The sequence below is a fragment of the Salmo trutta genome, chromosome 3 (assembly GCF_901001165.1).
Source record: "Salmo trutta chromosome 3, fSalTru1.1, whole genome shotgun sequence".
Lineage (NCBI taxonomy): Eukaryota > Metazoa > Chordata > Actinopteri > Salmoniformes > Salmonidae > Salmo > Salmo trutta.
The window spans coordinates 51556516-51579521 of NC_042959.1; the positions used below are offsets into that span (position 1 = coordinate 51556516).

At 43.7% G+C, this 23006-nt stretch overlaps 1 protein-coding gene and 1 long non-coding RNA gene across 9 annotated transcripts; one reads left to right on the plus strand and one right to left on the minus strand.

Annotated features, from left to right (window-relative positions):
- The first annotated feature begins 180 nt into the window (after nucleotides 1–180).
- On the plus strand, nucleotides 181–22241 carry bag6 (BCL2 associated athanogene 6). Of its 8 annotated transcripts, none has more exons than XM_029738653.1 (25): nucleotides 181–224; nucleotides 9901–9994; nucleotides 10086–10203; nucleotides 10597–10814; nucleotides 10952–11023; nucleotides 11152–11274; nucleotides 11503–11684; nucleotides 11972–12101; nucleotides 12325–12525; nucleotides 15666–15897; nucleotides 16212–16268; nucleotides 16416–16777; nucleotides 17046–17118; nucleotides 17282–17601; nucleotides 17818–18109; nucleotides 18298–18467; nucleotides 18643–18696; nucleotides 18851–18953; nucleotides 19070–19194; nucleotides 19417–19554; nucleotides 19775–19822; nucleotides 19931–20131; nucleotides 20501–20608; nucleotides 20866–21012; nucleotides 21662–22241. In XM_029738653.1, the coding sequence occupies exons 1-25, from the start codon at nucleotides 196–198 to the stop codon at nucleotides 21752–21754; spliced, it is 3690 nt and encodes a 1229-aa protein (XP_029594513.1). In that variant the 5' UTR covers nucleotides 181–195; the 3' UTR covers nucleotides 21755–22241. The 8 variants fall into 8 exon arrangements, with proteins under 8 accessions (XP_029594513.1, XP_029594520.1, XP_029594510.1 ...); XM_029738660.1 differs by lacking the exon at nucleotides 181–224 and adding an exon at nucleotides 836–920; XM_029738650.1 differs by lacking the exon at nucleotides 181–224 and adding an exon at nucleotides 5708–5883.
- Nucleotides 8110–8516, minus strand: LOC115177738 (uncharacterized). The gene is made up of 2 exons (XR_003872471.1): nucleotides 8411–8516; nucleotides 8110–8300 (listed from the first exon to the last, which is right to left on the minus strand). It is a non-coding gene; the product is annotated as an uncharacterized LOC115177738 (long non-coding RNA).
- Nucleotides 22242–23006: the final 765 nt, after the last annotated feature.

Consider the following 23006-nt stretch of genomic DNA (forward strand, 5'->3'; position numbering starts at 1 on the left):
TATCGTTTTAAATGTTATGATTATTTATTTGTGTTGTTCCAAATAAATGTCTGAATAAAAACTACAGTTAGTGCAGAATGGTGCTATTTTGTTTGTTGGGGGAGAGGGGGCTGAAGGGGGGGTTCGCCCAGGGAGCCATACACACTACAACCACTACTGCTCGGTGGCGATGTATCTCCGACCATTGGATCGAACATGTATGGCTGGATTGGCCCATTACGCAGGTAATCTACAAACTCTTCCCAGGATGACGAATCTCCAGCATTTGTGTAGCTGCCATTGTCTGTTAAATCTTCATCCGCCGAGACATCAGCGTTTACTAAATTGCGGTCCTTGTCTGCCATGTTTCCACGTGCGAATTCAGCTAGCGAGCTAACTTCATGATGATTTGAATTTAAGTGGAAACTGGCCAGCTAGATATCTAGCTTTACATAGTTAGGTAGAAAACTAAAGAGACATTTTGCAGATAGCCACCTCTTCACACTCATAAACCAGTTTACATTTACACCTTATTTGATGTTATTCAGAAAAGGAGTGCAGTGCATCTCTACTCAAATGTTTAAGGTCTTCCTCGGCTTGTATCCTTTCACCTGCACCAAAGTGGCTGGTCGACAACATCACCAAAAAGTTGTCAGGGGAGGGTGCACCCGATTAGCCACCAATAACCCCATTAAAAAGGTGAAAAAATCTTACCAATCACACCATATGATGAATGTGGTATGTGTTACCTTTGAATAGTGATTCAGAACCACACGTACTGTGCGCGACCCTTTCAATGGTGATTTTAACTGAGACTGAGTGCGCATGTTCACCATAGAAGCCAACCACAAAACCTTTCCCGGGAGTTTAGTGTCAAAGTCCTGTGTTTCACGGGTAATTGACTTTGAGCTTTTGATCGGGAGTGTACCGTGTAATTACAGGTAAGGAAAGTTATTCTACAACTTCATTATGGCATTTGCAAGTATAGTTCTTATAAAAGCATGCTTCAAATTATAACTTGGAGAGCTGTTTTGACCCTGATTTTCAGAGTTTCATAGTCTCTGAGCTAGCTAATATAGTATCACCTAAAGAATGTTAGTTACAGTAGCTAGCTAGAAAAAGGATTAGCTAGCTATCCTCATCACTTTGTAGCTACATGTCATTTCTTTGTTACCATTCTAGTCTGTTCCCACTCAATGATGACTTATCTGCCTCGCCTTGTGCCCTTATACATACTTTGAGTGATGGGGGAAGTCATCATTGAGTGGGAACAGACTGGAATGGTAACAAAGAAATGACATGTAGCTACAACGTGATGAGCTACAACGTGTAGCTACAACGTGATCAAAAGCTCAAAGACAATTACCCGTGAAACACAGGACTTTGACACTAAACTCCCGGGAAAGGTTTTGTGGTCAGTCTCAGTTAAAATCACCATTGAAAGGGTCGCGTATCACACAGTACAATGTGTGGTTCTGAATAGTGATGGGCATTCCTGCTCTTCAGTGAGTCAGCTCAGCTCACCAAAAAGAGACGGCTTTTTGGCTCCAAAACGGCTCTTTAAAAATAATGTTTTGTATTTTTTCAATTCAAAGAGTTTGCGATAGTTTGACTATGATTGCTGTTAAAACAATTCTAGTTAAATTATTAAATGAAATCATACTCTACCTTAACCACAATGTATTTAAAAATGCATTGGTTTGTTATGAAAAAGAATGCTATTAAACCTTTGCATTTAAAGTATAACTTTTTAATGTATATAAACAAAGTGCATATACATCTAACCATTCAAAACGAATACAATCTGAACAGCATAATGGAATATTGCACCATATCAAAGAAAAATAAATAATTTGAAAAACTGCAGCATCCCACAAATTTAAATAAATGTAAAAAAGGATGCTATTACACATGTGCATTTAAAGTAATACTTTTTGAATGTATATAAACAAAGTGCATATAAATGTAACAATTGAAAACGAATACAATCTGAACAACATAAAATAATATTGCACCATATCAAAGAAAAATAAATAATGTGCAAAACTGCAGCGTCCCACTTAAAACATTAAACTGGTCCCTCTTTTCTCTCTCTTCTTTATCGCCATGTTATAACCAGCAGCACACATCAATGCTGACCATATTTGCTTTTATAAGAGATATGCATTCAGAAATGCAAGCTGCCTCACTTTTGAGGGGCTGATGCGGTTTCTTCTCTCAGTAATTATTTGTCCCGTTTTCACGAAGACCCTTTCAGAGGGAACGGATGTGGCCACTATGCAGAGTCTCCCTGTCATGACTTTAGTAAGCCGTGGATAGACAGAGGCCTTGTTCTTCCACCAGCTCAGAGGATCTGCAGGAGGGGCTCCTCCAAATAGGATCGGACCTCCATTATGGCATCTGCTGAGGGATTCCTTCGTGCTGCATCCCCAGTTGCTTTCTCGTCAAACAGCAGATGTTTGTGGCACTACTGCTGATGCTTCTGCTCCATCTGCTCCCTCTTCTTCCTGTTGCCCTGGTGCCTGAGCCAGCTGATTGCTGGGGCTGTCCCTCCCTGCTGCTGAGGTTATTCTTTGAAGAGCCTCATCAATTGCTCTGGCATCACTGAAGGCTAACTTCTTAAACCTGGGGTCAAGTGCAACGGTTTCTGATAGCACGTGATTATACTCCATTCTGTGGAACTTTATGTCCATTGATGAACATAGGTGTCCATCAACTCTGTCACATGTCCTGTGGTTACATTTGCTTCTCTCTGGCGGCTGGCTGTGATTCCCTGCAGACCCTGACACAGGAGTATCATTTTTGAGGCTGTCACATAGCTGAAAAGAGAGAACAGTAACTTATTAGTTCAGGTTCATATTTTGTCTACTGATACTACATTCTCATCTACTGCTCGTATACATATATAATACTGGATTAAATAATGATGTAGTAATATTTGCTTACTGTACCTCTCCACTGATCTCCACAGTGACCTACTCAAAGGGTTCCAGGACTCTGCACACCTCCTCCACCACCTCCCATTCCTCTTGGGTCAGAGCATCAACAGGTGCATTGACAATGGCCAGGGTAGAGATGATGGCATCCTTTGACTCAAGAAAAAGCTTCAACATATAAAAAGTTGAATTCCACCTTGTAATGCAGTCTTGTTTAGGCCTCAGCTCAGGCATCCCCATCTGGCGTTGCCTAGACTTCAGTTTTTCAGCACCTACTGTGCTACTGTGGAAGTATTCCACAGCTGCTTTCACTTTGTCCACAGTGGGCTTCATCACCTTCAGAGCATCTCTTACAATCAGGTTGATTGTGTGGGCAAGACATGGATGATGGGTCCATTTTAAAATGTTCATGGCTTTGGTTATGTTAGCTGTATTGTCGGTAACACAACAGACCACTTTTCCATCTACTTGCCATTCTCTGGCCACTCTCTGCCAAGTTCTCTGAGTTGTGTCTGTCGCTGAACTCAAAGCAGTCCAGAAGACAGGTAGACATTGAAAAGTCTTCAATGAAGTGACATGTAACCGACATGTAAGAAGTGATTACCCTTGATGTCCAGCAGTCAGTGGTAAGGCAAACTGCAGTAGCATTTTGAACTCTTTCCCGCACTGAAGCCTGTGTGCTCTCGTACAGTTGTGGAATAAGTGATTTTGAAAGGGTTTTCCTGATTGGAATTGTGTACATTGGATTTAGACTATTGCTATAATTTCTAAAACCTCTGTCCTCCACGATCGAAAATGGCTGGATATCGGTGGCAATGATTTTAGCCAATGCAATATCAATTTGTCCTTGTTTTGATACAGACATGGACTTTGGCATAAACTGATCCATAGAAGACTGCGTTACTGTGGGTTGCGGAGTAGGCTACTTGACTGACGTGGAGATGCTGGCTACACCACTATCACTAGTAGGCCTGCTAGTTTCTTAAAGCTCCCCTACAGCTAGCTTCACAGTTGGGTGCACAGTTCGCATATGCCGTTGTTGGTGGTGCGTAGAACCGGCTTTATATGAGATTTTGTTTTGGCAAATTCTACACTGCTCAAGCATTGTCTACATTATTAAAGTGCGTCCAAATGCTACTGTGCTTCCGACTCATTTTCCAGCTGTTATTTTCACAGCTGTCCGTCCTCTCTCTCCTCATATGCTATGTGTGTGACCGTGAGTAAGTTGGCTCGGCCCTCCCTTACGCATCTTTGGTTCATTGGCTGACACTGTGTGTCAGGAACATTGACAGGAACAACAGGTGAGGCTGTTAGTCTGAGCAGACAGTCAGAACGAATGTGTGTGCGCTTGAGCATTTAGGCCTATATTATTATTATTTTATTTTTTTGTTCTTTGAATTAGTTAATTCTATTCATTTATATCTTTTGATTATTCATATCTTAATTTTTACTTTTATTATAGATTCGGCTCTTCTGATATGCGAGCCGGCTCTTAGAGCCGACTCGTTGACGAACGACCCATCACTAGTTCTGAATCACTATTCAAAGGTAACATGTACCACACATGTGGCATGTGGGATACCACACCCACCATATGTATGGTGTGATTGGTAAGATTTTTTCACCTTTTAATGGGGTTATTGGTGGCTAATCGGGTGCACCCTCCCCTGACAACTTTTTGGTGGTGTTGTCGACCAGCCACTTTGGTGCAGGTGAAAGGATACAAGCCGAGGAAGACCTTAAACATTTGAGTAGAGATGCACTGCACTCCTTTTCAGGTGTGTGTTTTCCCCCTGCTTTTCTGAGTAACATCAAATAATTTGTAAATGTAAACTGGTTTATGAGTCTGAAGAGGTGGCTTTCTTCCTATGTAAAGCTAGATATCTAGCTGGCCAGTTTCCACTTAAATTCAAATCATCAAGTTAGCTGGCTAGTTGTATTCGCACGTGCAAACATGGCAGACAAGGACCGCAATTTAGTAAACGCTGATGTCTCGGCAGATGAAGATTTAACAGACACTGGCAGCTACACAAATGCTGGAGATTCGTCATCCTGGGAAGAATTTGCAGATTACCTGCGTAATGAGCCAATCCAGCCATACATGTTCGATCCAATGGTTGGAGATACATCGCCACAGAGCAGTGGTGGTGGTTCTGGCTTGTATGGCTCCCTGGGCGAACCCCCCCCCTTCAGTCCCCCCCCAACACAAAAAAATAGCACCATTCTGCACTAACTTTAGTTTTTATTCAGACATTTGGAACACAAATAAATAATCATAACATTTAAAACTATATAAATATATATATACAAAAATAAGACTCATAAATATCAAAAAGTAGTAACAAAGTCAAATAGAAGAGAGAATTGACTTATTACACTATTACCCTATTGCTAACAAAAAGCACACAAATAAAACTTAATTGCACAAATCCTATATCACACAAACACACTTATAAAGAAGAGAACCTGATTATTACACTATTGCACTTCAAACAAGAAACACACAAACTAAATTGCACAACTAATTGTATTACAAATTGCATTAGTACTGTACAAAGTTAAAGGTGCGCTATTTGATAGATTCCGGGCTTCCAGTGGGGAGAACTGAGGTCAACCTACCCCGGCCCCTCCCCATCTCGTACTTCTGAGTGGGAGACCTACCCAAGCAGTAGCCTGCCTAGCTCACAAACTAGAATCAGGGCGCCCACTCCGACAAGATTAATTGACCCACAGTCCCACACGGTGACATGATATCGTTGACGTGACGTGCAAATGAGCGATAGAAAACCGATCGCACAAATGTCACCATTCGGAATAAAAATAAAAATAAATTGTGTGGGTGCCCCATGCCGCCCCCATGTCACCCATGCCTAAATCCTCCACTGCCGCGGAGGAGAAGAGATTACGACACTGACGAGTCCGATGAAGAGAGACAGGAGGAGCGGGTACCAGTCACAGACCCACCAAGGTAGTTTACGCTGAAAGTACTCTTCACAAAATACAACTGTGCGTAACGGTGTAAGCCTGCAACAAGTCGAATCAAGTCGGATCTTCAAAAACGAATGAAGTTCGTTACGCGTGCATTTACTGATAAGGGCTGGGGTTCCAGCCCATAACCATCACATACTGGCTTTACCCTCAGCTCATTGGCTATCTACCAAGCAAGATTTCAAAAAAATCTGTGACCATTGGACAAAAATACTGTCAATCAACAAAACATCGCGAATATTATTGGTGCGTATTGACGTCATTGCTCGTTGTCTGCAAATCAGATTATTTCGGTCAATATGCCCCACAAAGAAAAACAGCAAGTTTGGCTGTGTTACAAACATCCAGAGGATTGCAACGAACCCAACCATGACTAGATACACGTCTGCTTAGTGTGTGTAATTAGACCAAACGCTTCGTCAAAAGTTGATAGACACGGAATTTCAAGACACAAGCGGTTTACAAAATGTTTCGTGTTAGGCTATAAAAATTGATTTTATCAAAGAAAACGGCACTTCATTTGATCACTGGGACCGCCAGGATGAGAAATACGAGCAAGATATCAAAATGTAAGTCTTATTTTTTCCGTCAGATGTGAATGTGTCATACCTGTCATGGCAGAAAAAGTTTGTTGTTGTTTTTCGCTCTTCTCAAAGAAAACCATGCAATTTTTTCTCTGTATTAGCTATTTTAAATCGGGAACGGAGTTTGATTACCAAGATTCTAATCTTTTGAAGGGTGTAAGACACATGTATTTTCAATAATGTTTAACGTCATATTTCGCGGATGTTGTCAAAGAATCCCAATACCGGGATTGATATAGCCAGGGGGTCCTCAACAGGTTATTAAAGGTGCGCTATTTGATAGATTCCGGGCTTCCAGTGGGGAGAACTGAGGTCAACCTACCCCGGCCCCTCCCCATCTCGTACTTCTGAGTGGGAGACCTACCCAAGCAGTAGCCTGCCTAGCTCACAAACTAGAATCAGGGCGCCCACTCCGACAAGATTAATTGACCCACAGTCCCACACGGTGACATGATATCGTTGACGTGACGTGCAAATGAGCGATAGAAAACCGATCGCACAAATGTCACCATTCGGAATAAAAATAAAAATAAATTGTGTGGGTGCCCCATGCCGCCCCCATGTCACCCATGCCTAAATCCTCCACTGCCGCGGAGGAGAAGAGATTACGACACTGACGAGTCCGATGAAGAGAGACAGGAGGAGCGGGTACCAGTCACAGACCCACCAAGGTAGTTTACCATAGTCTATCCACCTTGTTATGTTTAGGCTATATCTATGTTCTGATCAGTTCCCTCCAAGTAGACTGGAATACATTAACCGTTACATCAGGTTGGGCTCCTGGCTAGGCTACTCTCCAAATCCAGAGGAAAACAAACAGAATGGAAGGGTGCATTTCAGTCCAACTCCAAAGTGACTTCATTCATGTATTTTCTGATTTCCCTGAGCAGCAGGGGTGTATTCATTACGTCTTGCAACGGAAACGGTTGACCGTTTAAGAACCCAACGGAAACAAACGAAACGGGGCGGGACCTACCAGAATTTGTCCAATAGAAACTCTCGTTTTCCATTTCGAATAAACGTTTTCTGTTGTAAAACGTTTGAAACAGAATAGGTTTAATGAATACACCCCAGGTCTTGACCCTCGGTTTATGTTGTACTGCCTCAGCCCAGAGGCCCAGGCTTTTTGTGGCACGCCCTATTGCAGTTCTGATCTCTGGATGCACAAAGATGTTTTTAAATGTATGGTTCTGCACAGAGCTGGCGTTTGTGGCAGTGTCTATTAGATAGATGCTCACCTGTGCTGTAGGAGCCACTGTTAAAGTCCCAATTTAAGTTATATTAACTAGTTCCTGGTAGTCATCCACCATTTTACATACTAGAAAATACTCTAGTGGTTAGTCTCTCGATTAGACTTTCTGTTCAATTAGTAAAATAAAACAGTAGGAAAGGAGATAGAGAAGAAGCCAGGATTATTGACATGCACACCGCAATAGGCTCTTCTAGAAGTGTACCATGCCTATTTTGGCTTTAGCCAAAACATGCAAACTCAGACAGCATTTATTTATCAGCAGATTCTATTTTTGTTTGCATAGTATACATTTTTTGTATAGGACAGGCACATCTTTCTGCTTTTCAACCCCTACTTATCTTGAATTTATCAAACAACAAACAAGACTCAATAACGGTAAAAAGGAGCACTTTGTTTCCCTTTTATTATACTGTCACCTTCCAGTAATATGAACATAGGATTGCTGGTTCAAGCCCCACTCGGGCTCTTCCTCTCTCAATCACTACATAACTGTGAATTGATAATCCCAGCGGTCTCAGGCCTTTGTTGGAACTGGAAGCCATGTTCACTTTGATGGGATGCCTTTTAAAGAAAGAGGAAATAATGTCTCACTTTGTTAATGAGATCTTGGACCTCTTGGTTTCCCCTAATTTCCGACAGGCCTGGTTTTAACAAAAACATTCCCACCTTACCTTCATCTGCTACTGTAACTGCACTGGGGATATTATCTAGCTGGCTCGCAGGTCCATTTAGCAAATATAAGCAAAACATGTTGGACTGACTTCATGAGCACGTCCCATTTGTTACTGTATGTTTGAAACGTCACAGCTGTTCTGGTTGCTAATCATATGTCACGTTACTTGAACCGCAGTTGCTATCATCATAGAAGGAACTAGTTAGCTTTACATGACACACTGAAGAATTGGCAAACATTCTGTTGAAATCGGAATATTTAACTTCACAGATAGGAGCTATCAAGTAAGTAAGTAACCAGCTAGCTAGGTGGTAGGTAGCTAGCTAGCTAACGTTAGCTGACTTCATACAGCTAATGGTAACGTTAGCTCAAGGCTAGCTCGCTAACTGCTAGCTAAAAACTAACGTAGCTGTGAGATACCTAGCTACACGTTTCACTGTAGTCTTGTCAATATTCGTGTGAAATTGGATCATCACCTATGTAGAAGTTAATATGGATTTCTATGAAGAGAACGCGGACATGAAAATGTTTTGTTTGACCGTGTTTGCTTCAAGGCAAGGATGTTAGCCATTCAGCTAGCTAACTATTTTAGCTAGATAGCTATGGCAGCTTCCATGAGCGTTAACGTTAGACCACATTCTATCTTTGTTTAGGCAGTTTAAATTATATTAGCCACATTATACTATGGATATTGTTTAATACTCGTTTCTGATTGGCTTCAAGAGCATTCTATGCCGAACATTATTTCTTATAACGCACGGTACATCAGCATGGTAGAATTCAATGGCTATTGTTCATTCTTACATTTTCTACGTTTGAGCTGCTTTTTGATAGCAAAAGACGAATTGAAAACATTATTGAATTCGGTTTTCATAATAGCAATTTAGGACTGATGGGTTGGTTAGCTTAACTAGTAACTCTGTTGGTTTGGTTACCAAGGCAACTACTACAGCACTATAGTAAACTTGCTTGCTACTTCAGTGGATGTTGAACACATTTCTACCTGCAAATGTGTTAAAGGTGCACTATGCAGAAATCACTGTGCCATTTCCTGTTTGCTAAAATTCTAATAGTTGGCCTAATTTAAGTTTAATGACAAAACAGTTTTGAGAATCATTGTATCATCTAAACTGCTGTGAAATATATTTTCCATAGCCAAACATATTGTATTTTCAGCTGTTTGAAGCTGGTGTACTAAACCGAGAGTAAAAGATGCAAAAACAAAACTTAAGAATGGAAGCATAGAAATAGCGTACATAGAACAGGTTTACTGCATACACTTGCTTTCAATGAGAACGACAGATCTATAACTCACATTTCAATGTGAATTTGGTCAGATCGCAGCTCAGGGCTCTATGCCCAACTCTGTGGAAGATTAGTTCCACTCCGCTAGCACTTAGCCCCTCATTGATTATCCCTTACATAATGCTATTCATGACAGCATTGATCTGATACTTTATTCTATTGCCTCTGTTACTTGACACACAGGGTAAACGTAACCATGGAGGAACCAGGTGCTGATATAGAGGTGACTGTCAAAACTTTGGACTCCCAGAGCCGAAGTTACACTGTAGGCGGACAGGTACATTCTCATTTCCAACGGAGCGCTTTTACAAGTAGCCTTACATACACTGGAAATAGGCCTAATCCTCACACCGGTGTCTTTTTCTCAGTTGACAGTGAAAGAGTTCAAGGAGCACATTGCCACTTCAGTTGGGATTCCTGTGGACAAACAGAGGCTGATCTACCAGGGCCGAGTCCTGCAGGATGAGAGGACCCTGACAGAGTACAGTGAGTAATGCTGTCTGTGGAGTTTCCTGGAATCAATACAAAATGGCCACATGCTAATAAACATGAAATTAGTCCAGACAGTTTTATCTGGAGCAGCACACAGCTGCAGCAAATCATCTGTCAACACAGAACAGAAACGCAGCAAACAGCCAGATATCTTTGTCTATATGTGATCTATAGAATAACTCTTATTCACTTATTCCATGACTTACAAGGCCGATAATGCACAGATGTATGCCTATTATACAACTGCACACCATTAGAACGCTTGAGTACCCATCATGTAGTTTCTGTTAGCCGTTTGGCTGCTATGCACATCACCTGATAGATTGATGGAGCACCAGTGTCCTCTAACATGAATAGAGATGATATTCTTTGCTCTCTGTCTCTCAGACGTTGATGGAAAAGTCATCCACCTGGTGGAGCGGGCCCCCCCTCAGCCCTCCATGCCAGGCTCGGGGTCAGGGGGAGCAGAGGCCGGAGCGCCGCCCTCCTCTACCACCTCCCAGGGAACGTCCCAAGTGCCCCCACACGACCGCAACGCCAACAGCTATGTCATGCTGGGGACCTTCAACCTCCCCGTTAACGTCATGGACCCTCAGCAGATCCAGGTACAGCTTTTTTGTGTGTGTGTTTCCCATTTTTGGATCAAATTTGTCTTGGTTCCATGGTTTATAATTATATCCTGAGCGCCTGGTGTGGATCAGCACTGATATCTAGCCTATACTGCCTACTACACTCTTCTTAGATGTCTGTCCAGCAAATGATGTCAGGTTTGGGTGAGAATGCTAGGAATGCCAGAGTCAGCACCAGCACCGGGGTAAGAAATCGAATATATGATTTATAACATAGTATACGTCCTCATTTATCTATCAATTTCTATATATACACAAAATGCTATGAATAAACATGTTGAGTAGCTTTCAACTAATACTCTTGCTCTCACAGAGCAATGGTTCCATGAATGTGCACATTGATATGGACCAATCGGTGCAGAGTGAGCCCAGGCTGAGACTGCTATTGGCTGAGAACCTGCTGAGGGACACCAATGCTCTCATCGAGAGGATGGAGGTGAGGTGTTAAATTATAAAGATTAGAACAACTAGGAATACCCACAGTACAGACCTATTTTTAATGAATACACTGGCTCAAATGTGAAACATAAGTATTTGGACAAAATGTTACTTGAAGATATTCTAGGCAGTCTCAGGAAGCAGGTCTATTTGAGTTCAAAGTAATTCAATTAAGATGACTGAGCAACGTCTTCCCCTTGCCTGCTACCTTGTCGCTCAATCTCAGGATCAACCAAGCGGCACCTCAACCCAACCGGATTCTGCTGCTGCTGCACCTCCTCCCTCTTCCTCCTCCTCCACTCCCTCTCCCTCCACCCAGCCCATGGACACATCTCCACCTTCATCTACTCCCCCTCCATCCTTCTCTTCCTCCACTCAAACAGAGGGAGCCGCCCAAGCTGGACCCAAGTAAGACATTATTGCTAACTATCGCTGTCCTGCATGTGTTTTTTGTTTTTGTGTTCTATACTGAATAAAAAGGATGCTGGATGAATTAAAAAGTTATCAAACTGGGCATTTTAATGTGAATTAAGAAGAATAGGGCTTAATCCAGAACCTGCACGCAAAATGTTCACTTTCGCACAGAACCTCCCATTGACATCAGCACATGAGACTTAAACTTTAGACATCGTGGTTGTTATTAGAAGACCTGTGATGCATGTCAGGATAACTCATTCCCTCTCTCCCCTTGAAAGTCACCCCAGCCCAGCAGAGCTGGTGGAGATGCTGTCAGAGCTGAGGAGGGTGGAGGAGAGGCTTCAGCCATTCGTCCAGAGAACACACTCTATCCTAGAGTCTGCTTCCACCGCAGAATACGCCAACACCGTAAGCTTATCACCACTGCATTCCTCATAACTTAGTGCTTTGTGGTTAGGTACAATTCACATGCACTGATCAGACATAGAAAGTCATGAGCGATTGCTGTATTGCCTTGTATTGTAGTCGGACTCTTACAATACTTGTCACTTTCCCCACATGACGACCTGAATAAAATATCAAACACACGTTCTCAGAAAATGGCTTTAAGCCCTCTTCTTGTCACACACAGGAAAGAGAGGAGGATCAGCGGATTCTCAACCTGGTGGGGGAGGCCCTCCGTCTCCTGGGCAATGCCCTGGTTGCCCTTAGTGACCTGCGCTGCAACCTGCTGAGTCCCGCCCCACGCCACCTACATGTGATCCGGCCAATGTCTCACTACACCTCCCCAGTCTCCATGCCTGGAGCTGTGCACCATCACATCCCGCTACATGTTAGTCGGTGTTGTATCCCATTGTCAAACTTGTTTTGTTGTCACCTGGCAGACACTTAGACCTATTACATTATTTCTGTCTTATGTACAATACCGGTCAAAAGCTTTAGAACGCCTACTCATTCAAGGGATTTTCTTTATTATTACTATTTTCTACATTGTAGAATAATAGTGATGACATCAACTCAAATAACACATATGGAATCATGTGGTAACCAAAAATCCTTCACTCTGTAGTCCGACTCATTCCAAACCATCTCTATTTGGTTGAGGTCGGGTGATTGTGGAGGCCAGGTCATCTGATGCAGCACTCCATCACTCTCCCTCTTGGTAAAATAGCCCTTACACAGCCTGGAGGTGTGTTGGGTCATTGTCCTGTTGAAAAGCAAATTATAAATCCACCTAGCCCAAACCAGATGGGATGGCGCATCGCTGCAGAATGCTGTGGTAGCCATGCTGGTTAAGTGTGCCTTGAATTCTAAATAAATCACAGACAGTGTCACCAGCAAAGCACACCCACACCATAACACCTCCTCCATTCTTTATGGTGGGAAATACACATGTGGAGATCATCCGTTCACCCACACCGCGTCTCACAAAGACACGGTGGTTGGAACCAAAAATCTCCAATTTGTCCTCCAGACCAAAGGACAAATTTCCAATGGGTTAATGTCCATCGCTCGTCTTTCTTGGCCCAAGCAAGTCTCTTCTTATTGGTGTCCTTTAGTAGTGGTTTCTTTGCAGCAATTCGACCATGAAGGCCTGATTCACACAGTCTCCACTGAACAGTTGATATTGAGATGTGTCTGTTACTAGAACTCTGTGAAGCATTTATTTGGGCTGCAATTTCTAAAGCTGGTAACTCGAATGAACTTATCCTCTGCAGCAGAGGTAACTCCTGGGTCTTCCTTTCCTGTGGCGGTCCTCATGAGAGCCAGTTTCATCATAGTGTTTGATGGTTTTTGTGACTGCACTTGAAGAAACTTTAAAAGTTCTTGAAATTTTCCATATTGACTGACCGTCATGTCTTAAAGTAATGATGGACTGTCGTTTTTCAATGCTTATTTGAGCTGTTCTTTCCATAACATGAACTTGGTCTTTTACAAAATAGGGCTATCTTCTGTATACCACCACTACCTTGTCACCACACAACTGATTGGCTCAAATGCATTCAGAAGGAAGGAAGGAAATTAATTGAAATGCATTCCAGGTGACTACCTCATGAAGCTGGTTGAGAGAATGCCAAGCGTGTGCAAAGCTGTGGCTACTTTGAAAAGGGTGGCTACTTTGAAGAATCCCAAATATTAAATATTTTGATTTGTTTAAAACTTATTTTGGTTACTACATGATTCCATATGCTATTTCATAGTTTTAATGTCTTCACTATTATTCTACAATGTAGAAAATAGTACAAATAAAGAAAAACCCATGAATGAGTAGGTGTTCTAAAACCTTTGACCGGTAGTGTATTTAGTTGAAGTTGGAGGTTTACATACACTTATTTGGAGTCATTAACTCGTTTTTCAACCACTCCACAAATTTGTTGTTAACAAACTATAGTTTTGGGAAGTCGGTTAGGACATCTACTTTGTGCATGACACAAAGTAATTTTTCCAACAATTGTTTACAGACAGATTATTTCACTTATAATTCACTGTATCACAATTCCAGTGGGTCAGATGTTTACATATACTAAATTGACTGTGCCTTTAAACAGCTTGGAAAAATCCAGAAAATTATATCATGGCTTTAGAAGCTTCTGATAGACTAATTGACATTTGAGTCAATTGGAGGTGTACCTGTGGATGTATTTCAAGGCCTACCTTCAAACTCAGTGCCTCTTTGCTTGACATCATTGGAAAATCTAAAGAAATCAGCCAAGACCTCAGAAAAAAATTGTAGACCTCCACAAGACTGGTTCATCCTTGGGAGCGATTTCCAAACACCTGAAGGTACCACGTTCATCTGTACAAAGAATAGTACGCAAGTAGAAACACCATGCCGCTCAGGAAGGAGACGTGTTCTGTATCCTAGAGATGAACGTACTTTGGTGCGAATAGTGCAAATCAATCCCAGAACAACAGCAAAGGTGAAGATGCTGGGGGAAACCGGTACAAAAGTATCTATATCCACAGTAAAACGAATCCTATATCGACAAAACCTGAAAGGCCGCACAGCAAGGAAGAGCTACTGCTCCAAAACCGACATTAAAAAGTCAGACTACGGTTTGCAACTGCACATGGGGACAAAGATCGTACGTTTTTGAGAAATATCCTCTGGTCTGATGAAACAAAAATAGAACTGTTTGGCCATAATGAGCATTGTTATGTTTGGAGGAAAAAGGAGGATGCTTGCAAGCCGAAGAACACCATCCCAATCGTGAAGCACGGAGGTGACGGCATCATGTTGTGGGGGTGCATTGCTCCAGGAGGGACTGGTGTACTTCACAAAATAGATGGCATCATGAGGAAGGAAATTAGGTGGATATATTGAAGCAACATCTCAAGACATCAGTCAGGAAGTTAAAGCTTGGTCGCAAATGGGTCTTCCAAATGGACAATGACCCCAAGCATACTTCCAAAGTTGTGGAAAAATGGTTTAAGGACAACAAAGTCAAGGTATTGGAGTGGCCTTCACAAAGCCCTGACCTCAATCCCATAGACAATTTGTAGGCAGAACTGAAAAAGCGTGTGCGAGCAAGGAGGCCTACAAACCTGACTCAGTTACACCAGCTCTGTCAGAGGGAATGGGCTAAAATTCACCTAACGTATTGTGGGAAGCTTGTGGAAGGCTACCCAAACTTTTGACCCAAGTTAAACAATTTAAAGGCTATGCTACCAAATACTAATTGAGTGTATGTAAACTTCTGACCCAGTGGGAATGTGATGAAAGAAATAAAGCTGAAATAAATCATTCTCTCTACTATTATTCTGACATTTCACAGTCTTAGGATCACCACTTTATTTTAACTGACCAAAGACAGGGAATCTTTACTCGGATTAAATGTCAGGAATTGTGAAAGACTGAGTTTAAATGTATTTGGCTAAGGTGTATGTAAACTTTGGTTAGTTTAAACTTCATTTGAGATCGTTTGCCAATGGAACACAGTACGTCAATGACATTTTGAAACTCATCTGCAGATGAACCTGGGAGCCACGGTCACAATGGCGTCCAATGGCAGACCAGCTACAGACGGACAGGCCCAGCCCAGTCAGACCCCCGGCCAGTCGGACCAGCCAGGTCAGGGACAGACTTCCCCCTCACAGCCTCCCCCGTCCAATCAGCAGGCTGGACAGGGACAGCCCGGCCCCCGGGTCATCAGGATCAGCCACCAGACAATGCCGGTGGTCATGATGCAGATGAACACGGACGGTGTGTTGTCCCCTACCCGCCACTGATTGAATGCTTTACCACAACGTGTCCATCTGTTTCTCGTCCGCAAATGGCCCATTGGAAGTGAATAACTCTACCATTGCATTTATTCCCTATTGCCAAATGGTATTTTCCGAGAGAAAGTGTTCTTTCTTTGACTGAAAGTCAGGTCCCTGTACTGCTCAAATCGATACGTCTCGTTCAATTTTGGAAGGGTGTTCTTTTTTAAGTGCTTGTTAAACCATAGAGTCCATTTGTTTTTACACACTGTTTACAGTTCAAACATTTGTGTGTGTGTGTGTGTGTGTTTACAGACTCTGGTGTTCCTCAGGCAGCTGGACAGCCAAATGTTGCCGGAATGGGTCAGCCAGGTAAGTGTTGGTAACACTTCATGATGATGTTTTAGTACCTCTGGTTGTATCCGAATAACTGCGGACTAGAGTAAAGCCCAAAATACCAGAGATCCTGAATCCAATATTCAAGGCTCAAAGAAACCTTTTCTTATACTCTCTGCCCAGGCTTCCAGATGCCACCCGGTGTTCAGATGAACCCAGACTTCATGCAGTCCATCGTGCAGCAGATCGCCCAGTACACCGAGGCTGTAGCTGCTGCCACCGGGGGCGCCATCCCTGGCCAACCCCCCCAGCCTACCCCCCCAGGCTCCACCGCTACCTCTTCCACAACCACCACCGGCCCTAACACCCCTACCACCACCCCCACGGCCCCCCCTCCGCCTTCTCCCGGGGCCCCCCAGGCCAGGGTGGTGTTCACCCGGCCTGCCTTTGCCCCCAGGATCCCTCCACCCGTCTTTGGCACCCGGGGGGCCACCATCAACCTGAGGGCTAGCGTACCCCCCATGATGGGTCAGCAACCAGGACAGGTGAGCACGTTTGTGATAGGGGGTTTGGTACCCTATGGGTTTAGTGCAGGACTGAGGTTAATGGCTTGTAGATTTCAGTCAAGTTTTGACAAGAAGTTGTCAGACTTGGAATTTCAGTAGGAGACTTTCGTGTTTGCTAGTCATTGTGGGCATTTTCCATCGACAGTACCAATTGTTTTAAGCTGTAGTGCTCTGAAATCTTAATGGCATAGCCATGTTTGTATTATATGCTAACGTTAACTGTTGACCTATGACCTCTCCCCCACAGCCCTTCCCTCCTGCTGCCCTCAATCAGATGATCAGTGGACTGGTGGGACAACTCTTGATGCCTGGACAGATGGGTATACACCCCACCTTTCAAGCCTCTTATTTCATTTTTTATGATTTTTTTGGGGGGTGGTTTTGCATAGTTAACCATCACACTAAAGGTGAATCCTCTGTTTGAAGTTTTAAGTGTACTGTAAGCCAACTCTAATTTCTTTCCTTTCTTCCTTTTCCTCCCAGCTGGTCAAACAGCCACCTCCTCTGCCTCTCATACCTTCTCCTCTGCTTCTCATACCTTCTCCTCATCCAACTCTTCTTCTTCCTCCTCATCCTCCTCTGGCCCTATCCCCACCCCTGCTCCTGCCCCTGGCACCACTGTTCCCCCAGGCCAGCCCGGAGCCATCCCCACTATGCCCCAGGGATCTCCCCCTGACCTGGCCCAGCTCCTGGGCTCTCTCCTGGGGACCGCAGGGGCAGTTCCTGGGGCCATGGGACCCTCCATCACTGTGTCTATGCCCGGAGTGCCCGCCTTCGTCCAGGGAGTGTCTGACTTCATGCAGGTCAGTGTCTGGATTGGAGTTTGTTCCAAGGGTATTTTGTGAATTAGGACATATAGCCGTAGTGCCTGTTACAACGGAATGGTTGAAACCAAGATTAAATCATCCTCCAGTTAACTGACGTGTTAGTTGTAAAAATACCGTAGTTTCTTAAGAACATATCTTTCATATGATACATTTTTATTTTCTCCCTGTCCATCATCTCGCTCTCCATCTCAGGCCTCCGGACCAGTCTTCCCACCACCCCCCAACGGTGCCCCCCAGCCCCCTGCCTCTGGCACCCCCACCCCTCCACCCGGGACCACCCCTAACCCTCCCACGGGGGACGGTGACGGGGCCCAGGGAGAGGCCCTGAATCCGGAGTTGTTCACTGGGATTGTACAGGGGGTCCTGTCCACCATGATGGGCTCCCTGGGCTCTCCCCAGAGCAACACTGAGAGCATCGCCCAGTTCATCCAGAGGCTCTCTGAGACCAGCAACATCTTCACACCCGGCACAGGGGACGCCATGGGTAAGAGTTTCTGTCTTGTGTGCTTTCTTTTTTTTCTTCTCTCTTTCCCTTTTTCTTGTACCTTGCTCTCTGTCCGTTTCTGTCTATGAAGGGTAATCTCTTTCTCCCGCGTTCCCTCTTTTTCTCCCATGCTCTCTCTTCCTCAAATGTTTTTGTTCCATGTCCACACAGTTCTCTCTCCCCCTCAGGTTTCTTTGGAGACCTACTGACCCTGGTGTGTCAGAACTTCTCCATGGTGGATCTGGTCTTGCTGCTCCACGGCCAGAACCAGCCCCTGGGCCGCATCCAGACCCAGCTGTCTCAGTTCTTCACCCAGCACTACCTCAACGGGAGCGAGCCCACCGACCACAACATTGCTGTGAGTGTGCCACCGTCTATATAACCGCCTCTGGGATGTTACTGTCACCTGTCATTACTGTCACCTGTCATTAGTGTCACTGCACATGGGACTAGACAAGCTACTTGATGAGTCTCATTATCGCTCCCTCTTTCTCTCTTTGGTTCTTTTTCTGTTATCTTCATTGTGATCATAGGCTGCTGCTGATGGTCTCATCAATGAACTCGAGGAGTACATTACCGAGAGCTTTGTAAGTACCGTAGTTCACTTAGGCTGCCCCCTTTTCTAGTCAGTGGTCTTCAAATGTCTCAATAATACCAGTCACTTTTAAATTCTCCCCGTGGCCAGTTGGTCAGAGGGGAATCAATCGCTCACATTTCTCTCTCTTTGTCTTGGTCCTTCAGTCTTCAGTGGCAGTGTTGGAGGGTGTCAACGTCACTCAGACCAACCTGTCCTTCTTCAGACAGCAGTTAACGCGTATCGCCACACACATACTCCGCTGCACGGGTAACGTTGTCTTTATTTGTGCCAAATTCTTTTATTTGACGCAATTCATCTGACCTGGCCTATGAATGTCAGTGCTTTTGTCACTTATTGCTGTTTTTTCCCCCCACCTCCTGCAGACAACACGTTTGGGCCGCAGCTGCTGCAGATGTGCAACCAGGGGCTGTTTGAGTGTCTGGCCCTCAACCTGTACTGTCTGAGGGGAGAGCAGAGTGCCCTCACTTCTGTCATCAACCACCGCATAGTCAGTACACACACACACACACTCAATGTTCCTTATGACATGATATACAACCTCCCACTCCATGTCTCTTCCTCCTATCCCGGTTATCTCGCTGTCTGTCAGATGATTTCTAATACTCTTTCTATAGATTTCAAAAAAAGAGCTAAATGGATATGACTAGACTGAAATCTGGTCAATAGGTTGTGAAGGTGAATCGGTGTGTTGACCCCTCTCCCGTTACAGAGGACGTTGTCGGCTGACATGAACCCCAGCCTGGTGAACTGGCTGACCAGTATGCTGACCATGAGGCTCCAGGTCATCCTGGAGCACATCCCCGTCACAGAGGACCAGATACTGCATTATGCCGTCCACACACAGCAGGTAATTAACACACACACACACAATCTCACAAACAGGTCATAGTGTTTTTCTTTTTTTTAAGCACACTGTTAGTGTTCTAGAAGGCTCATTTACTGGACTACTATCTAGCGATGCACGTGGATACCCTCATTTTCTAATCAACTGTCAGTTACGATGGCTGTCATAGATTCCATTGCCAGACTCCATTCAAGCAATATATGTTAAATGGTTTCTTTCCAAGGGGGAGGCTTCTAATGCACAGGAGCCTCAACGTGCCCAGATCATGGAGGTGAGGTTTTAAAATGTATTTGTAAAATGAATTCTATTGTCCTCGATATACCTTGGTGTGTTGTTTCTTACCTTAACTCTCTTTTCTCTAATCGCCATCCCACCTTAGATGGAGGCCACCCACTCCCCAGCCCCGGCCACCACAGCTGAGGAAGCCATGGCGTCGTCACAGGAGACTAGGGCAGAACCCAGGGAAACTGGAGCCACCGGAGGGGCTGCGCCATTGGGTGGCGCCATGGCAGCAGCTGAAGCCAGCGGGAGGGAGGAGCCTGGTAGAGAGACTGAGGCCTGGACTGCTGCCGTCCCTGCTGTAAGAACACTGTTCAGCTCTCTCCCAATACTTGTCCAATCCTTCTCTGGTCCACTTTAGTTTCTTTGCCATTCTCTGTCTTCCACTCTGTCCACATGCTGTTTACTCATTTAAAAAAAAAAAACATTTTACATACAGGCTTCTAGTTGAATTTATACTGAATTTTTGCAAACCTGTCGTTGACTTGTAGTTCGGATTCTTGGAGAAAGAAAATATGAAAGGAAATGATCCAACAATGGAAGTGTTTCGCCTAATCAGATCTGCATCCAAACCCATTCAAGTTTTAAAATCCAGTGTGCAGTTATATGGCTCTTCAGTGAGTTTAATTATCTGTCTGTTATTGTGATCATGTCTGTCACTGTGGGATAGGAGTGGGTACCCATCATCAGACATGACCTGATCACCCAGAGGAAGATGAAGGCCCAGCCTCCCATGTCTGACGCCTATTTACATGGGATGCCTGCCAAACGCAGGAAGGTAAATAGATGCCCTGTGAATGAAACTAACTTATGTGCAAAAGACAAGCCCTGATCTCACTAGTCTTCCGTTATAGGAGGCGTCCTGCAAGCTCTGTAGTTGACCCTCCACGGCTAGAACATGGGAGACTTGCTATATCAGGGTTAACATAAACTCTGATCATTGTAGTATCAGCATGCTTTGTTCAACATTGAGTGCGAGGGCTTATTGTTGCACTAAAAGTTGGATTGGCGTATGACCAGGGTGTGTGCTTTCAGACCGGACAGGGGGACGGCGCTCTTCTCTCCCTCTCCGACGCAGTTAGCAGGGCGGCAAGGACGGCCGGAGTCAGGCCAGTCACTTCCCCAGACAACCTGCAGGAGGAGCTTGACAGCCCTGAGCTCCAAGAGGCCTATGCAGAGCAGGTACAGTCCTCCACTAACACTCACTGACAGAAAAACAAGCTGTTCCATCATTCCACGGCTTTTCTTAATATTACAGATGTCACACATTGACTTTGACACATGATTGTAAATGGTCATTAGGGAGCTGCCACTGACAGTTAAATGCAGTGGTGGAAAAAGTACCCATTTTCTAGTCAAGGAATGAAAATGACTCAAGTGAAAGTCACCCAGTAAAATACTTGAGTAAAAGTCTTTGTTTTTAAATATACGTAAGTATCAAAAGTAAATGTAAATTCCTTATATTTGGCAAACCAGACGACACTGTGTTTTTCATTTGCGGATAGCCAGGGGCACTCTCTAACACCGACATCATTTACAAACAAAGCATGTGTTTGAGTCCACCAGATCAGAGACAATAGAGATGACCAGAGATGTTCTCTTGATAAGTGTGCGAATTGGACAATTTCTGTCCTGCTAAGCATTCAAAATCTAATGAGTACTTTTTGGTGTCAAGGAAAATGTATGGAGTAAAAAGTACATTCTTTTCTTTAGGAATGTAGTGAAGTAGTTTGCACCACTGGTTGTGATTTTCAATATTGAATGATAGCTGATGCGTTTTATATATTGAACGACCTTTTTAGTAATTTCCACCTTTTGTCCTCTGTATCAGGTGAAGAAAGACATAAAGAAGCGAGTGAGAGAGGACCCGGACTTCAGCTCTCAGCAGTTCCCCAACACACACAGAGCTTTTTCAGACTCATAACCCAAACAACTTGTTTTGCAACCCAATGAAATTTTACACATAACCAACCTGTATACATCATCACCATCCTTCAATTTTACTTTTGGATTGCTCAGTATCACAACTGAATGCAGTTAAACCTATCACCTTTTGTTGTTGTACCATAGACACCTGAGCATCTCCTTTTGACTAAATTACTGACTTTATTTTTCCAGTGCCTGTTTTTTTCCCCCACCCTCACCATGATGGAACACACCTGATTTGACAAGTTTGTTTTGACTTTATTTTATGGATGACTTTTACATTTTACCTTAACATCTGCAATGCTCCGTTTTGTTTAGCGTTACCATGTTAATATTATCGTGCCTATACATCTTACCTGTTGTTTTTCATTAGCTTCCCTGAAAATAAAAATGGCTTATTTCAAGAGTATGCTTTCATGGGATGAAAGTAAATGCTGTTTTGGTACATGAATGTAAGTGTGCTGAATAAATAACTTGGTACACAATGTCGTTTAATTGTGCTTGTGGAGAAACAATAAGTACCAGCCTTTCAGTTGTCTAGGGCAGTTGTCAACCTTTTCTGGGTCAAGATCACTTCCACAGTCAAAAAGCAAGCAAAGCTACCACTGACTTAAATGTTTAACATTACTTTTTTTAAATCATTACCCTAATAAAACTGTTCTGTAAGAATGAAGTTTGTGCAATAGGCCTAATACATTATCACAGCATATTGGCTATATTTAACCTTTATTTTAACTAGGCATCAGTTAATAACAAATTCTTATTTTACAATGACAGCCTACCCCAGCCAAACCCTCCCCTAACCCAGATGACCCTCCCCTATATGCATGCCCTGACAATATTGTTTTTAGAACAGCTATTTCATTTGAGCTTTGAATACAAAATAGATCACCAATAGATTGGTGTAGCAGTTGGAAGGCACAGCTGAGCATAAATTGAAATAATTTGCAAGTCATTTTTATTTTACTGGACTGATGGTACCTGCGTCTGATGGCCATGGTGCTTTCAAGACACCTGGGAACTTGGGGAAAAACTAGGTCAAATCATGATGCCAGTGATCTTCAGGTCGGAGGTCTAGAAAGATGCCAGTTTCTGAATTGGGATTCCGAGCTGGATGGCCGTTCAAAACGATCTTTCCCAGTCGGATCTATTTTTTCCCCCCGAGTACCCAATGGTCTTGGACGCACGAAAGTCGGAGATTTCCGAGTTGTTTTGAACACGGTATTCGTCTCAGCTGAGGGAGAGCGTAG

Excerpts from the sequence above, each read along its gene's own strand:
- bag6 (XM_029738650.1), top strand. The coding sequence starts at position 5,762 with ATGCCGCCCCCATGTCACCCATGCCTAAATCCTCCACTGCCGCGGAGG. Across the intron at positions 18,697-18,850 it reads AGTACATTACCGAGAGCTTT|TCTTCAGTGGCAGTGTTGGA; the intron begins GTAAGTACCGTA and ends TTGGTCCTTCAG. Across the intron at positions 19,555-19,774 it reads ATGCCGTCCACACACAGCAG|GGGGAGGCTTCTAATGCACA; the intron begins GTAATTAACACA and ends TTTCTTTCCAAG.